Source organism: Oryx dammah, unplaced genomic scaffold, assembly GCF_014754425.2.
Source record: "Oryx dammah isolate SB20612 unplaced genomic scaffold, SCBI_Odam_1.1 HiC_scaffold_28, whole genome shotgun sequence".
In the NCBI taxonomy this organism is placed as follows: Eukaryota; Metazoa; Chordata; class Mammalia; order Artiodactyla; family Bovidae; genus Oryx; species Oryx dammah.
Window position 1 is genome coordinate 81,650,845 of NW_024070212.1, and position 18,559 is coordinate 81,669,403.

The window sequence follows — 18,559 nt, forward strand, 5'->3', positions numbered from 1 at the left end:
ACCAGTGTCAACAGCAACGTACCAGCTGATTCTATGTCACCTCTTCTCACATGATTCATATAATTCCAAAACATCTGTTCTCTGGTAGACTGCCCAGAGTCCAGTATCAAGGGTAATCCTCAAGGGTTCCTTAAATACATAAATATAGCATCGCACATAGCAGAGAGACCCATAATGAAATGAAAAGGGGAGGAAGGTCGGAGGGAGGCAAGGACAATACCCAGCTCTATCTGCCCTGTGAGAGAACAAACAAAGGCCACTTTGCACACCACGGCAGGGAAGTCGCTGACCTCACTGAGGAGGGCACCTTACTGTTCCGAACACGCTGCTACGAACTCCATAGAGAAAACTTCCTCTTCATTTGCTTGGAAGTTAATTTGGGTCAGGAAATAAACCAAAATAAAACATTGAAAACATCCCTACCAAAAGATTCCAGTTGGTGGCCAGTTAACCTTAATTTTATTTTTAAAAATAAGTTTACTGGTGATTTAATAGCAAGAGCAAACCTAGTAAATACAATGTTTTCCTGCCAAGTTGTCCACAGGCAGTATCACAAATGTAAAGATAATTTTCCAGAGTTCAGTGACTTTCTATTTAGTATTGTATATAAAACAGAGGACAGTGTGAATAAGCAAGACAGAAATAAAAAATCTTTTAATCAATTTTGCCTTGATTTTTCTTGACAAACACATTATGTGAGAAATACAGAGCTATATCTCCCTGAGGGAATTTTTTTTTTTTAAATCACAAATGATGAAAGAACTCTTCCTTGAAATGGGTATCAGGAGGAAAACATCACTAAAAAAGCAAGGTTAAAAACAACAACAACAACAAAAACCGCATCATAACAGCAAAGCAACTGTAGCTTATTGACTCCAACTAGAAGTTATACAATAAAGAAATGATGAGCTTTTACTTAAAACCAACACACTGTATGGTACATTTTTTGGGGAAAAAATGTCCAATGATGAAAATATTCATTAAATTGTGTTCGTGTGTTTAAAAGTTACATGATTGATACACAGAGATGGGGAGGGGAGGAGTCAGGAAGGATGCGGAAAATGCATTCTAATCCCTTACCATTTCGTCCGGGTTACAGCCACACTGTTGCATGTCCTGAGGGTACATGCTCACCATGCGTCCCGCTTCTTGAGGCTCGGGCAGTTCACGATCCGGGAACCACTGTGCACCAAAGTGAACCTCCTTCATGGACGGAACAGGAGCAGCTTCTTGCATGTGTGAAGAGGGATACGACTCCAGGGACTGAAGTTGGTCTTGATAGAGCTCATATTCTTCATCAACAAGCATTTCTCTTTCTTCACCCATCTCCTGCAGCCTAGGGACCATGAATTCATGCATTTCCCAGGTCTCCTTGCTATTGTCTATCTCTTTTTGTTGGGACTGGAAAGCCTTTCCCAAATTTAGAAACGGTTCATCCACAAGCTCTTCTTTAAAATAGGGCTCATCTCTAAATCCCTGTGAATAAAAATTGCAAAACAAAACGAAACTTTAAACTCTGTCTTAAAGCTGCACTCTACACATTAACTGGAAAATTAACCCCTGGCATAACAGCAGTAACAGTATTATATGCCAGTACATGGTTAACCCAAACAGCTCTCCATTACAATAAAGGAAAATATAACCTTACTGCCACACAAACCTCAACCTGGAAAATAAACAACAAAAGAGGCAACAATCTGCCTTTGGCAAGGTGACTGAGTAGTCTAAAAGGTTCGTTACACATTAACCACCTGAAAATTCTCAGAAGCAGGAGTTTTGTTAAACTGCTACACTGAATGTTTAACTCATGCATCTCATATAAAAAGTAACACATAAGTATGGATGCACTCAGACCATCTCAGAAGAAAACAAAGACTTAAAAGTCAGGATTATCAGGTTTATGTAACTCAAAAGTTCATGGCTCTTTGAGTGTTTACAAAACCTTCTCTATAAACTAAAGATATAAGGAATATGTGCAACTACTTAGAGTATGACTCTTTTATAATACACCATTTAACAAAAGGTGATTTTTGCATTTGCATTAATAATATAAAACAAAAAGGAATGAATACAGTATGCTCTTCAATTAATTCAAACTTCACTAATCAAAAGAGCAAGAATATAGAACTAAAGCTAGATGGTCCCCACACATGAGCAGAAATTTTGTTGAGTTCTTAGGAACACTTGAGGAATATATGAATCTGCTGAGCCTTTGACCTAACTTCAAGGGACCTGAGGGTGCTAAGCACAATAAGGCCCAATTCCCTCTGAAGGATCAATGACATTTCCTATTTTAAGTCCTATTCATTAAATATCAATAAATGTACATTTGTGAAAAGAATCTACACCTTCCCATTGCTTCCTCACTTGCAGCTAGACATCATTGCAGGGACACTTTTAAGTTAATATAGTAAGGCAAATACTATAACCTATTTAAAAAAAGAAAAAAACTGTATTTAGAAGGTATATTTAAACATGTCACACAGTTAAGAAATTGTAACAAAAAATGTATAAACTGAAAAATATATATAATGGACACTACAGGACTACATATCAGGTTTCGACAGTGTCAACAAACTATGCAAAGAATATCAAAAGACAGCTGTTGTCAAGTTAAGAAAAACCATACTCTAACTGCTAAAAGCAAAATAAACACAATTCACTTTAAGAGTGAAAAAAGAACAGTTTCAAAATATACTTTCTAATATTAAAGCATAAAGTAACGTTTAAATAATTCTTCTTTAGAAAGTATTCAATAAGAAGTTCTTCTGGGGAAAAAAGAGTTCTTTAGTATAGCTCTTGTTCTACAGCATTTTAAATGCAGGTCTATTTTCAAAACTCTCTGCTCTCAAAATTTTAAGAGTGTATTAGTGATATAAAGTCAGGTATGTTTGTTCTTTGAAAATGTCTTATACCTAGCTGATGTCATTTATGGAGGCAATGTGATACAAAAGAGAAAAGATTTCAGTTTAAAAAAAATTTTTTAAGGGGGAGAGTATTTAATTTGTATCTATTTAGCCAAGACAGTAAGAACAAACTTTTGTCTTCTTTATAATAGCAACTGTTTAAATGGGAAAAAAATGTACTAAATACCTGGGGTGCTTCAAGTATTAAAGATGAATTTATATCATGAATTGTTCCTGAAATTTCAGTCTTGTCTTCATTATTGCTTGAAAGTAAAATGTAACTTTCTTCCTCTTTATCACCTTCCTGAAAACAGAAGCATTTTAAAAAATTTTTAGCATGATTAAAGAATTGTTTTGTAAACCATGAACATATTTTTTATTGAATTCTAACTGAAACTCCAATACTTTGGCCACCTCATGTGAAGAGTTGACTCAATGGAAAAGACCCTAATGCTGGGAGGGATTGAGGGCAGGAGAAGAAGGGGATGACAGAGGATGAGATGGCTGGATGGCATCACTGACTTGATGGACGTGAGTTTGAATGAACTCCGGGAGTTGGTGATGGACAGGGAGGCCTGGCGTGCTGTGATTCATGGGGTCGCAAGGAGTCAGACACAACTGAGCAACTGAACTGAGCTGAACTGAACTGACATACATGGAGAAGGCAATGGCACCCCACTCCAGTACTCTTGCCTGGAAAATCCCATGGATGGAGGAGCCTGGTGGGCTGCAGTCCATGGGGTCGCAAAGAGTTAGGCACGACTGAGTGACTTCACTTTCACTTTTCACTTTCATGCATTGGAGAAGGTAATGGCAACCCACTTCAGTGTTCTTGCCTGGAGAATCCCAGGGATGGGGATACCTGGTGGGCTGCCATCTATGGGGTCGCACAGAGTCGGACACGACTGAAGCGACTTAGCAGCAGCAGCAACTGACATACAACATTATATTAGTGTTAAGTATACAACATAATGATCTTGGTATATGTATATGTCGAAAATAATCACCATGAAAAGTTTAGCTAACATTTGCAACTTTCAAATATACCACACAGTATTGTTATCTACAGTCCCCATGCTGTACCTTTCATCCTTAGGACTTATAACTGGAGGTTTGTATCTTTTGACCACCTGCACCCATTTCACCCACTCCCAACCCCCAGCTCTGGCAACCAAAGAAGCACTTCTGTACTGCAGAAAACATTTTGGTTTCAAATGTTTTTCAAATTAATTCTCATCTTTCCATTAAGTGCAAGCACATAGTACTTAATGTACATTGTTTCATTAGACCAAACTTTTCTTTAATAATTTTTAAAAAGCCATATTTGGGTCAAAACTTCTCCAACTTTTAATTCTTTTTAGGTATTCCTTAAATAAAAAATCACTTTCCCAGGAACAGACCTTAATATTAAGAAATGCCTACGTTTATATAGGATGATACTCAAAATATTTAACAATGGTACAATGTAGCCACTCTCCATCAGAAGGAGGACAACCATCCTAGTGCTCACCAGCTCAGCATCAGTTCCAGGCAATAACACAGCCACTATCTACCAAGTCCTAGCTATACATCACAATCCATAGTAGACACTTGTACATGCTTTGTCTCAGCTTAATCTTTATATTAAGAACTTAGTACCAATTCTATTTATTTATTCTATTAAGTCAGAATTTTATATTTACATAAAAATAATAGCAAATGTATATGTTTATGTATATGTATATCACAGGTACAGGTCTTAGCACTTTAAATGTATCAATTTATTTAATATATTTATTAACATATTAATATATATTCTAAGTAGTAGGTACCCTTAATAACCCTATTTTACAGATAAGCAACAGATGCACGGTAATTTGCTCAAAGTTACATAACCAGTCAGTTATAGACCCAGAATTTGAATCCTGGCCATCTGGTTTTAGAGCCTGTGCTCTAAACTAGCATGCTGCTGCTGCTGCTGCTGCTAAGTCGCTTCAGTTGTGTCCGACTCTGTGCGACCCCATAGATGATCTCCTACCAGGCTCCTCTGTCCCTGGAATTCTCCAGGCAAGAACACTGGAATGGGCTGCCATTTCCTTTTCCAATGCATGAAAGAGAAAAGTGAAAGTGAAGTCACTCAGTCGTGTCTGACTCTAGCATACTACATGGTCCCAAGGAGGAACTGGTGAGGTTAAATAATAGGCACAGGGACACATAGCTTGGCAAATCACAGAGCTAAGCCAAACCCACAGCTGTCTGGCTCAATAACTCCACTGACAGTTCTGTCCTGTGAGTTCTGAAGATACAATGTCTTTGTTTCGTTAATTTATTTCTCGTATTATTTTTGGCTGTGCTGGGTCTTTGTTGCTTGGCACAGGCTTTCTCTAGCAGTGGTGAGTGGAGGCTACTCTTCACTGCAGTGCACAGACTTCTCACTGTGGCAACTTCTCTTGTGGGGCACAAGCTTTAGGCACACAGGCTTCATAGTTACAGTGTGTGAGCTCAATAAATAGTTGGGGTGTGCAGGCTCTAGGGTGCATGGGCTTCAGTAGTTCTGGCACACAGGCTCAGTAGTTTGACTCACGGGCCCTGGACCATGTGCGCTTCAGCGGTTGTGGCACGTGGTTTCAGTAGCTGCGGCTCGCAGGCTCTAGAGCGCGAGCTTGGTAATTGTGGCACATAGGTTTAGTTGCTCTGCGGAATGTGGACTCTTCCCAGATCGGGGATCAAATCCATGTGCCCTGCACTGGCAAGCAGATTCTTATCCACTGTGCCACCAGGGAAGTCCGATACGATGTACTTTTTAAAGTCAGCTCATTCGTTTTTTATCTAGGACCTTTGAGGTGAGTTTGTGGAAAAGAGAAGTCACATTTGTGGTTAACATGAAAATATATAGATAACAAGTCTCTACATGAGACTATAATATGATTACATGATATCTATATTATATAGATAGTACATATCTATACCTATGGTATAAGACTTAACAAAACAGAATTCTGTTCTCCTGTTACATATGCATAGTCTTTCCGCCTGAACTTGACTTTGGACGTTTTTATTCACATTCTCCCCCCAGTTCTGCTGAGGACAGAACAAATGCTCAGTAAACACTAGGTGATGGCCATAAGTGGCCACCCACTGGACCGTGAGAAAGAGACAGAGACAGATAGGCCTCAGAAAAGACCCATGCATGGCTAGTTACCGTTCACAGACAGTTTTGCTTAAAGAATCCAGATGTTAAGGAAGCAATGCTTAGTGGTAATTCCACTAAGAATTTTTATGTTCTTGAAAGTGACTTTCTCTCATTCCTTTACTGGCCTCATACTCCCCAACACCCTGGCAGCCTTTTACCCACTGAGGGAAGCTGAGGCAAGGAGCCACCTCACAATTGTGCATTTCAAAATCTCTCAGAGCAAGACTCCAAGGTCCCGAGGTTTCTGCAGCTCTACCTCTACCAGAACAAGAATCCACAGCCAGCTGGTATTAAGTTCTGCTCTTTACACTGCCTGAGACTTCTTTAAATTGCTTTAAAGTAAAGTCACACTGTTTAGGTCCTTTAGGCCATAAATAATTAGGACTTCCTCTGGCAACCCCAATAATCAGGCAAATAATCATCAGGGAAAATCTAGACAAAGTTCTTGCCACAATCCAAAATGCCAATAAAGAGGTCCCCATAAAAACATCAAACTTCCCCCTCCTTAATCTGTCCCAAAATTAAACCAAGCATCTCATGGTATATATTGACTATGGCAAAACTCACACACCAAATACATAATACAGTCAAGACCTTGCCTTAGCTATGTGCCATATTCCATTTTGAAGTGCTTAAAGTAACTGATAGGTATAATATATAGGCATCTTTATGTGTAATATGTGATGAATAATATATGAAGGTCATGTGAAATTCTCCAGTGCAAAAATATTATGTGTAATACATGAATCTATCTATATCTACAAATGAACATATAACTATATATAGACAGATATCTATCAATATGAACACTCATTGTTGTTGTTAAGTCTCTATGTCATGTACAACTCTTTTGCAACCCCATAAACTGTAGCCTGCCAGGCTCCTCGGTCCATGGGATTTCCCAGACAAGAAAACTGGAATATGTAGTCATTTCCTTCTCCAGGGAATCTTCCCACCCTAGGGATCAAACCTGCATCTCCTTCATGGACAGGTAGATTCTTTACCACTGAGACAGGAGGGAAGCCCATAGTATGCTAATATATTTCACAGAATAAAAGAACTTTTAGAGTTAAGAATGATCTTATCGGTTCTCTAGTCTTTTTCAGTCTTCAGAAATGAAAAAGTAGGCTTAGAAAAATGGGGTACCTATGACCAAATTACCAGTACAATGTTTCTCAAAGTACAAAATTCTGCATCAGAAATACAATGGTGACTCACATAAGGCAGATTCCTGAGAATCTGAGAACCTCCAAATCAGAATCTCTGATAGTAGGACCTGGGAAACTGCATTTTAAACATTTTCAAGGTGATTCTTATGTCTATGTAGTATGGGTGAATTTGAGACCCACTGAGCTAACTTGCAGCAAAGTTAGAAACAGAGCCCAGATTTCTTGAAATCCAGTCCAACACTCTACTATTACAATCATGGTATCTGTTTCAGACATGCTGCATAAAACTGAACTAGTGACAACAAATTAAAATAGGAATATACAGCATTGCGACTAAGAACACAGGGTCTGAAGTCACTCCGCTGAGTTCATATTTCAACTCTGCCCCTTACTAATTATATCATCTTGGATAAGTTACTCAACTCTATGTCTGGACTAACTCATCTGTAATGATGGTAATAAGAGGACTACCTCCTCTTAATGTTTCTGTGATGATTAAACTAGTCTGTGTAAAGAGCTTACAATACTGACTGACATAAAGTTAGCACTCAATAATACTTCAATACCAATTACCAACTAGTCTTTTTTTAAGTGGGGTATTGGGGAACCTCAATAGCACCACAACTAATAATACTTCAGTCAGAAACAGTGATCTAGGGAAGTTGCAAAACAAAAAAAAAAAAAGAAAGAAAAAGAAACAGTGATCTGACCTAGTACATGAGATTAAACAATAAGATGACTTCAGGGTAGCTTAACCAAATCAGAGTTTAGATGCTAGGGGTTACAAGGCACTGTGATGGTCAGAAAATCATATGATGATTCCACTGCTACAATATTAAAACGATAATGGTTAACTGATTTCAACTTACTGAACCATTCTGACATTGTGCCCAAATGAAAGTTAAAACACATAAACAGGCTTACTTTAATTTATGTCATATGGAATGCAGTGAGAACTTAGAATTCTGTGCCAAAGGTATGAAGATGAAAGTAGTAGTAGTTGGACTAGTAATGCTGGCAGCTAGTATGTAATGTGCTAAGCACTTAATAATTATCATCTTTAATCCTCAAAATCCTATGATGTAGACATTACTTTTTCTGAGCATTAAGTCAAAGACATTAGGAAACTTGCACAAGGACACGTGTATAATGTGCAGAGAAACAGAGATGTCAGGCCAGATTAATTTGTCTGCAAAATCCATGTTTTTAACTATTACAGTATTATCATTTCCTATATTAACAAAATTCGACACTTACCACCAAAGGTTTACAGATGCCAAGGCGCACAGTGCCTGGTGGCACAGCTTTCAACACCTCCACAGCTTCAGCAAGTGTGATGTTATCCAAACAGTACTGATTGACTGAGACCAGACGATCACCAGGCAATAGTTCTCCACCTCTTTCTGCCACACCATCCGGCACCAGGGAACGGATCACAATCACTGATCTGGTGGGATCTAAGGGGTCCTAAAGATCAAGCGAAAATAGAAAGATGAGTCAGTCCTCTAAAAACAAATACAGAGCTTTAAGACATGTATGTGCACTTCTTTGTGCACACTTCAGGGATATTGTGCATTTGGTTCCAGACCACTATAATAAAGCAGCTACCACAATAACGCGAGTCACAGGAGTATTCTCATTTCCCCAGTGCACATAAAAGTTAAGCTTACACTATACTACACTCTCTCTGCTGAGAGTGCAGTAGCATTATGTTTTTAAAAAATGTTATACCTTAATTGAAAATACCTTATCACTAAAAAATGCTAACCATCATCTGATGACACAGGGTTATTAACAAATCTTCAATTTGTAAAAAATGAAATATCTACAGAGTGCAATACAGCAGAGCTCAACAGAAAAGGGTATGTCTGACTATCTACTTTATGTGTCCAGTATTCTGGTGGTATTCTTCCAGAGACAAAATCTATTCAAATATCACTCTATACAGCCACAAAAATATCAGCTTGTATCAAAATAAAGATATAAACTTAACAATTTTAGTTGTATGTATGAGTTACTGCTCAATGCATACAAATTTCTTTTTTTAATTGTGGTAATTAATATTTTGTTGTATCACAAAAGGTCTAGGGAAGAGACACAGGTTCAGTCCCTGGGTTGGGAAGATTCCCTGGAGTAGGAACGGGCAACCTGCTTCAGCAGGAATTTTCTTGCCTGGAAAATTCCATGGACAGAAGAGCCTGGTGGGCTACAGTCCATGGGGTCGTAAAGAGTCGGACATGACTGAGTGACTAAGGACACAGCACAAAAGGTGTAGGGAGAGTTGGGAAAGACTCTGACATTCTGAAGCACAGTCATACTATGGACCTAAAACAAGCCCATCTATTATCGTTCTTGGGCAACAGGCAAGTTCTAAGAGAAGTGTATTATGGGAAATGATACTCCATTCTTCAGCACTCGACCAGTATAAAATCTTCTCACTAAATCATTTAAATTCCAAAAAGAAATGAAAACCATGGCATATATCACTGCATTTCAAAAGTATATTTAAAAATAATATAACCTAAAATTATGACATGGTATAGATACCCCTAGTTGAAGGAGTACATCAAGGCTGTATATTGTCACCCTGCTTATTTAACTTGTATGCAGAATACATCATGAGAAACGCTGGGCGAGAAGAAGCACAAGCTGGAATCAAGATTGCCGGGAGAAATATCAATAACCTCAGATATGCAGATGACACCACCCTTATGGCAGAAAGTGAAGAGGAAGTAAAAAGCCTCTTGAAGAAAGTGAAAGAGGAGAGTAAAAAAGTTGGCTTAAAGCTCAACATTCAGAAAACGAAGATCATGGCATCTGGTCCCATCACTTCATGGGAAAGAGATGGGGAAACAGTGGAAACAGTGTCAGACTTTATTTTGGGGGGGGTGCTCCAAAATCACTGCAGATGGTGATTGCAGCCATGAAATTAAAAGACACTTGCTCCTTGGAAGGAAAGTTATGACCAACCTAGATAGCATATTCAAAAGCAGAGACATTACTTTGCCAACAAAGGTCCATCTAGTCCAGGCTATGGTTTTTCCAGTGGTCATGTATGGATGTCAGAGTTGGACTGTGAAGAAAGCTGAGCACCGAAGAATTGATGCTTTTGAACGGTAGTGTTGGAGAAGACTCTTGAGAATCCCTTGGACTGCAAGGAGATCCAACCAGTCCATCCTAAAGGAGATCAGTCCTGGGTGTTCATTGGAATGAACTGATGCTGAGGCTGAAACTCCAATACTTTGGCCACTTCATGCGAAGAGTTTACTCATTGGAAAAGACCCTAATGCTGGGAGGGATTGGGGGCAGGAGAAGAAGGGGACGACAGAGGATGAGATGGCTGGATGGCATCACCGACTCGATGCACATGAGTTTGGGTGAACTCCAAGAGCTGGTGATGGACAGGGAGGCCTGGCGTGCTGCGATTCATGAGGTCACAGTCTGACACGACAGAGCGACTGAACTGAACTGAGGTGAAAACTATTCTAATATACAGAAAATAAATATCAATTCATGAATAAAACCAATGTTTTATTGGGAGGGCCCTCATCTATTGGGAGGGCCCCCTATTTCTTTTCATTAAGCACAGAAAATAACACTGCTGCTGTTGCTGCTAAGTCACTTCAGTCGTGTCCTACTCTGTGCAACCTCATAGACGGCAGCCCACCAGGCTCCACCATCCCTGGGATTCTCCAGGCAAGAACACTGGAGTGGGTTGCCATTTCCTTCTCCAATGCATGAAAGTGAAAAGTGAAAGTGAAGTTGGTTAGTCCTGTCCAACTCTTCACGGCCGCATGGACTGTAGTCTACCCGGCTCCTCCATCCATGGGATTTTCCAGGCAAGAGTGCTGGAAAATAACACTAAAACTCTATAAATAAATTTGGCTGCTGAACTGGTTTATAGCCACACTATCATTTTTTATTTTATTCAATACTGGTATATAGCACTTACTATGTGTCAGGCTGTGTTCTAAGTGCTTGACAACCATTAATTCAATTATTCCTTACAGCAAACCCATCCCTTGCTTGGCTTGTGTACTTTGCTCCTACTGTATCATTACGCACATACTGTTCCATAGAGGTAAGATGCAGTGACGTGAGATTCTACTACTGCTGGTTTCTATTAAACCCCTCCTGACAAAGTAACAGCTACCACCTTTTGTGTTAGAATTGCAAGACTTTGAAATCACAAAAGTGAGAATTTGCCATGTTCCAGGCTATGTCTGTTTGAAGTTGGCTGATGGTTCTTTTGAAGATTTCTATTGCAGTTTTCTATACCTTTCTATTGTAGACATCGAGGCTTATTTTCCACACTGCATGGAATCTTAACCAAATATACTATATTTAAATCAACAAAGGCTACAGAGCTAATCCCTTGAACAATGCCTTCAAACCATTTATTTTACTTTCCTTAACAAAACCTTGTGTTTCCACTACCAAGTCAAGAGTTCCTTGGTAAATTTCTAATATACTCTGTTGTATAACACCACATACTTATCAAGAGGATTGGAAGTAAAAATAGTCATGGGAACTCACTAATAAAGTACAGTGTTAAACTATAATTACACCAATATTTTCAAGTAGAGGGAGCTATTGCATAAGAAGAAAACAGAAAGGAACACACACAAAAAAGTACAGTGGTATATCAGCGGCAATCAGTGCAGTAATGTAAAAGAGCTGTCTGTTTTGTCGCCGACAAGCATGAATCACAACACACTTTTTCATTCTGAAATATGAAACCATTACATTTTAAGTCTGACACGCTAATAAATAAGCTGCACCATTATGTCCTTCATTTAGGATGTCAGTTTTTGATGGAAGGCTTTTTTATTGAGGGGGAAGGGAAACTACATAATAGCTTATTCCCCTCATGAAATGCACAGAAAGCAGCTAGCATTACTTCTTATTAATAATTACTAAACTTTCTCAGAGAAAACTGCAACAGTAAAATATACCAAAAGCAAATAAATGATTTCACTGGGTAGTGTAAGCCATCTCTGTAGTTTCATATAACACCTAATCCAAAAGTATATTTTTAAGCCAAATAAATAGGTCAACTGGTTTTCAAGATGCAATCCCGTTGAAATAATAATTAGAAACATTTCAAAGGAAGATTAACCAGGAAATAATGGAAAGAGAAAATAGACTTTAGATTTCCTTTACAGGAAAATCATGGTGAGCACTTATTTCTACAAAATGCAACCATCTTTCAACCACAAAGTAGTACCACATGTGCTTGCTTACTAAAATTTATCCAGGTTTGGACTTCCCAGTTATTCTGAACACTAAATCTAACCTACTACCCCTTTTCCTGGAGGAGAGAACCCAAAGGCAGCTTCCTTGTCACTTGTAAAAAGACAAACCACCCGCTTCTGGTGATACTCCATTGTGGATAATCACCACTTTATTTTCTGTGATGAGTTCTCTGACCAGGTGATTTCTCAAGTAGCTGAATGGAGTTTAACGAGCAACAGTCATTTCCTTTCATGGTCATGACATGTAGTGGCCACTCTATGGAAAAACAGCAGCTGTCACTGGCTACCAGGGCAGCTACTGTTCTTAAGGCTTTGCCACATACAATATGCTTTAAAGCCAAGTTGCTTCTCATCAGAAAAGTCTGTTTTCTGAAAATACACACTGTAAGATCATACCCATGTTAAATACAACAAAATGTTATAAAGACATTTCTCAAGACCTCTACCAGATTTTTTTTCAGGCCCCTATCATATTTTATCACCTTTTATCATAATCTTAAAATCTCTGATTTTTTCTTATTTTGGTAAATAACACTGCAAGGAACATCATATTCAATAACCAAGGTGTTGCTTTAAACTAAACAGCCAATAGGGGGCACTAAATACCAACCACAGAAGACAAACTACATCCTCTAGATGCAAGCCATCTTCTCCTCTGATGTTTTTTTTTTTTTCCTATTTATTCAAAACCCTTATATTCTTACACATGTTCTAACAATATCTATTTGCTTTAATTCAACCATTTATGAAAGTCATTCCCTACACGTACACTAGGCACAACCAACTTTCACCAGAATGCTGCATGGGAAGATAGGAACTCTAACCTGACTTCTCACTACTGAGCTGTGAAATCGACAGAGAACCAATCTAACTGCTCTGTCTCGTAGGCGAATAAAAGTGGCTGAAGAAAAGTGCGTATGAGGAATTTTGAGGTCTCTCGAAGTGATTCTAATGTTTGATAGTTATTATAAACACAGGATGTTTCAATGTTGGAGGAAACCCAAGGTGACAAACACGTCTTCTCCCATAGTCCCTGAGTGGCACTGCGACATGCCCAAGCATTCACTTGCTCTCCCTCACCCCTTCACTGAGTTGCTACCTGAGGCATGTTAATTTCGTCTTATGTCTCTTCTATCTGATCCTCTTCATTTCTGCTTCTCGTTACTTCTTGCCTATGCAGCTGCTTAAGTCTCCCCAAAGGTCTACCTGCCTCCAGTCTTACCCACTTTGGTCTATTGTTTACAGAGAGAAACTAATGATTTTTAGAGGTAAAAATAGGATTGCAGTTCCTCCTCTGCATAAAGCATTTCAGTGACTCCACCGCCTTCAGAATAAAGTGCTAACTCTTTGGCAGAGAAATTCCTTCAGATTCCCACTCTCCTCGGATCTCCCTTTGATCCTCCCACATACGCCACTGCCCACCTTCATTTGCCCCACACATTGTCCCAACAATCCAGAACTACTGAAGTTCAAGACTGTGAAAGGCACTGGTATGCTTCATGACATTCTGCAAACCATTCCATCGGCCAAAAATGCTTTCCCCGCCCCACTGCCCTTATCTGTATTTTTGCCACTAGAGTCAGTTCACATGTTTCCTCCAATGAGCAGCTTTCCCTGATCTCCCAAATAAGACTCAAGCACTTCCTACTCTGAATATCTCTAAACCTAAAAAAGACCTTTCCTTATAGCATTTTTCATAATATAGTTTCCTTATTGTCCTGATCTTTTGTGAGAGTTGGACTGTGAAGAAAGCTGAGCACCGAAGAATTGATGCTTTTGAACTGGTGTTGGAGAAGACTCTTGAGAGTCCCTTGGATTGCAAGGAGATCCAACCAGTCCATCCTAAAGGAGATCAGCCCTGGGATTTCTTTGGAAGGAATGATGCTAAAGCTGAAACTCCAGTACTTTGGCCACCTCATGCGAAGAGTTGACTCATTGGAAAAGACTCTGATGCTGGGAGGGATTGGGGGCAGGAGGAGAAGGGGACAACAGAGGATGAGATGGCTGGATGGCATCACCGTCTCGATGGACATGGGTTTGGGTGAACTCCGGGAGTTGGTGATGGACAGGGAGGCCTGGTGTGCTGCAATTCATGGGGTTGCAAAGAGTCGGACACGACTGAGTGACTGAACTGAACTGAACTGAACTGAAGGCCCTCCTGCTAGATGTATCCACAGCATTCTGCATTTTTCCCTATTACAACTCTTTTGACATTTTACTGGAATTATTTTAACTGTCTTCCCTACTAAAAATAAGCTTCATGAGTACAAGGATATGTTTGCTTATTGCTCTTTTATTCCCAGGGCTGACTACAGAGCCTGCCACATAGAAGGGACTGAATAATAGCTGAAACATCAAATGACTGAATCAGCTTAGTTTCATACTCTTTGCTAGACTATAAGTTCACCAAAGGCAAAGGCCACATTCCATCATTTGTAACAATCAACTGTTAACACTTACTGAGCTCTTGCCGTGCCACAAGGCATGACTTAAATATCTTACATCTTTGAATCAATTTAATCCTCACAGCAACGTGAGGTAGGTTCCATTATCATTCCTACTTTGCAGATGAAAATACTAAGATAGAGGAAAAATAAATAACCAAAACACACAATTGGTAAGTAATAGAACCAGAATTTAAACCAGCCAGTTAAGCTCCAGAGTTTATGCGTTTAGCCACTTATGAGATACAGCTTCTTAATGTAAGCATTTGCTGAATGAATGAATGTTGAGAAAAAGCAAACTGTTAGAACATATATTTATTATTACCTTGCCAAAGAGTATAAAACTGAGCCCCTTAAATACCACACTTGACCACCAGAGGTTTATATGTTGGTACTTAGTCAAAAGTTAGAGCGCACAGAATGTACAGCGGCCTGCATAGTTAAAACATGCGCTTGCTGATTTCATTTTTTATTTATTTTCTTTGACTCTGTCGAATCTTGGCTGCAGCATGTGGGATCTTCACTGTGGCCCACGTACGCTCTAGTTGTGATGCCCAGTCTCTCAAGTTGTGGCACGCAGGCTCCAAAGCATGCAGGTGTCAGCAGTTGCAGCAGGCAAGCTTAGCTGCTCGCAGCATGTGAGACATTAGTGCCCCAACCTGTGTCCCCTGGGTTGCAAGGCAGATTCTTAACCACTGGACCACCAAAGAAGTAACTTGCCAATATTAATTTACACTTAGGTTCTCAAGAATCCATTCCTTTGGTGAGCTAAGAACATTTACAGGTGAATACATACAAACATGTGACAACCATTATGACTGAATGGATGGAATTCAAAGTTTTGAAGTGTCTATAAAAATGTATTATAAGAATATTTGTATACATTCCCATAGATCAAAGAGACTGGAGTTCACATAAACTACAGCACTGTACAGGGGTGGTTCAGTTGGAATTGGGCTCTCTCAGAGACAAGGGTATCAAGCAGAAGATGTAGGGAGCTCTATCCTTAAAGCTGCTCCCAAACTAAAACAACAGACACAAGCAAGCAACCAAGGCAAACTCAGTGGAAAGGCATGGAGCAGGAAATGTTACATAAAAAAGAGGAAACAAACGGGAAGAAAAGTGTTCACAGTGAATAGCTGGCCAATGCCTCAGTAAGAAGCATTTTTTAGAAAAACAGGAATAATAGATATAAACCAAGGACACTTCTGACATTCATCTTTTACATGTTTGCGACATTACTCCAATGAAGGAAAACAAAAGTCAAGGTGTAACAGTGACTTAACTATATGAATGCAAAACAAAGGCTAAATCTGGGGTTGTTCTTCTTGTTTGAAAAATCCACCCTGGGTGATGGATCAGATTTTTTAAAACATTAAAATAATGGAATAAGAATGTAGAGACCACAACAGGATGGCAAAGACATGGGCCATAGTTTATTTCGGGCAAAAAGTTGGGTATAAATTATTTACCTGAGATAACGTTCACACTTATTGTCAACTAGGTAAAATAAAATATAAAGCTGGCCTATAGTAGACTCATGGGAGGAAAACATGGTCCCTTAATTCAGCGTCACTAAAGCTCTGTGCTGATAGTGCACCACACCAAAACCCCTGTTCTCCTCTTTTACAGGATTCCTTCACCAAAAGGAAATGATTCCAAAGAGTGACCAGGGAAACAACTTCAGACAACTGTGAGACAGAAAGTGCTCTACAAGTCAGAGCTCCCAACCAATGAATTCAATATTGTGGTGACATTAGTACAGAATCAGGCGGCTGAATTTTACTCCATAAATAGCTACTCACATTAGGGTGAGGAATTGTGTTTTCAAGGATTATTTGGAACTCTCTACATACATTAATTTCTGGATAACACAAGGCAGCTAGCGCAGACTATTTGATAAGAGAATTGCTCCAACTAAATAATGGTCAACTGAGAGAAAACAATGAAAGTAGCAAGGAGACCAATATTTGTTTCTTGAAGGGTATACTCGTTTCTTTTTTTTTGACTTATTACCTTTTATTGTGTTGAAATATATAACATAGGGCTTCCCTGGTGGCTCAATAGTAAAGAATCTGCCTGCCAACGCAGGAGACATGGGTTTGATCCCTGGTCTAGGAAGATCCCACACGCTGCAGAGAAACAGCCCATGCGCCACAGCTGTTGAGTCTGTGCTCTAGAGCCTGGGAGCAACAGCTACCCACCCACGTGCAGCAACTACTGAGGCCTGCATGCCCTAGAGCCTGCGCCCTGCAATGAGAAGCCACTGCAGAGAGAAGGCTGTGCACCACAGCAGGGAATAGCCCCGGCAGCAACAAAGACCCAGCACAGCCAAAAACAAATAAACACTATAAATAAAATACACAACAGAAAATTTACCATTTCAACCATTTTAACTGTACAGTTCAGTGGCAAGTACATCCACATGGCTGTAACTAATGTCACCGCTATCCAACCCCAGAACGTTTTTATCTTCCCAAACTGAAACGCCATGCCCATTAAATGAGTTTCTATGCCCCCACTGCCCCCCACCGCTGGCCACTCAATACCCAGTTCCTGGTAACCACTATTCTTTTTTCTGTCTCTACGAATTTGTTCTAGGTTTGAAGACTATATTCTTAAATGTGGTAATAATTTTTTGAACCAAAGAGTAGAAAGTTAAAATCTAAGTGAGTTAACAGCTAAATCTCAAGGAAGTTACTGAAATGGAGAACATAGAAAGAAACCATTAAGATTAAAAACAAGACAGCCAGCTATTTCATAGTAGAGGTAGGCAGAAGAAGGAATTGAGTGTAAAGAAGGGCAAAGCAAAGGTTCTTTTACACACGCACAGACACACAGAGATGTGTAGATCTTAATGAAAAAATAGTGATCTGTAGGAGCTCTGATGCACAACTGGTGTGAATTAAAATTTCCAGTGACCGATGTAAGTCAAGAAACAGGAATCCAAACATTCTTCTAAAAGGAAGAAAATATAGATAAAGAGAAGACAGTGAAAACAGCCATTCAATCCGCTAGTGGCAGAATGGGTGTGTATTAAAAGTCAAGCAACAAGTTTTGAGCCCCCAGCCTGACAGTGTACAATATCACAAGTTCTTGATTTCTCTGTGTCAGTTTCCTTAATTGTAAAATGAGAAAGTTGGATACGTGACAGTTGTGATCCATTTCCCCAACCCCCAAATCCTATAACTAAATTTGACAGAATAGCTTGAGTCAAATTTGTTACTAATTTTTACCAAAACAGTCACAAAACCACTATAAAAAGTAGGGAATGACAGAAGTTAATTCAAAACACAGCATCAGCAATGAAAAAGACTACACTTTGGTCACAAACATGTAATAAATGTAGTTACTAATGTCTTTAAAGGACTCATAAAAATGCTGCTTAACTACACAGTCTCTAACTTCCTCGAGTATTCCACCATCAAAACAAAAGATACAACAAAATATTTACATGTGCTCTTTTTTATAAGATGAATATTAAAACAACTTTTTTGGCCATTTCTTGATAGCAACAAAAGACATGTTAGAGACTATTAATTGAATTAAAATCAGTAGTATAGTTCTGGTTTAAGATAACAGGAGGTAATTAATTACACTAAAAGAGCATCTT

General features: G+C 39.1%; 1 protein-coding gene across 3 annotated transcripts in view; it reads right to left on the minus strand.

Moving 5' to 3' along the window:
• The window catches only part of PATJ (PATJ crumbs cell polarity complex component), a 392,470-nt gene that overhangs the window by 271,426 nt on the left and 102,485 nt on the right, over window positions 1–18,559 (minus strand). For all 3 annotated transcript variants that reach the window (XM_040232710.1, XM_040232709.1, XM_040232708.1), the window contains exons 18-20: window positions 8,505–8,714; window positions 3,094–3,210; window positions 1,081–1,476 (exon numbers count right to left, since the gene is read on the minus strand). In XM_040232710.1, coding sequence (XP_040088644.1) covers window positions 1,081–1,476; window positions 3,094–3,210; window positions 8,505–8,714 — 723 coding nt within the window. The remainder of the gene's footprint in view (window positions 1–1,080; window positions 1,477–3,093; window positions 3,211–8,504; window positions 8,715–18,559) is intronic.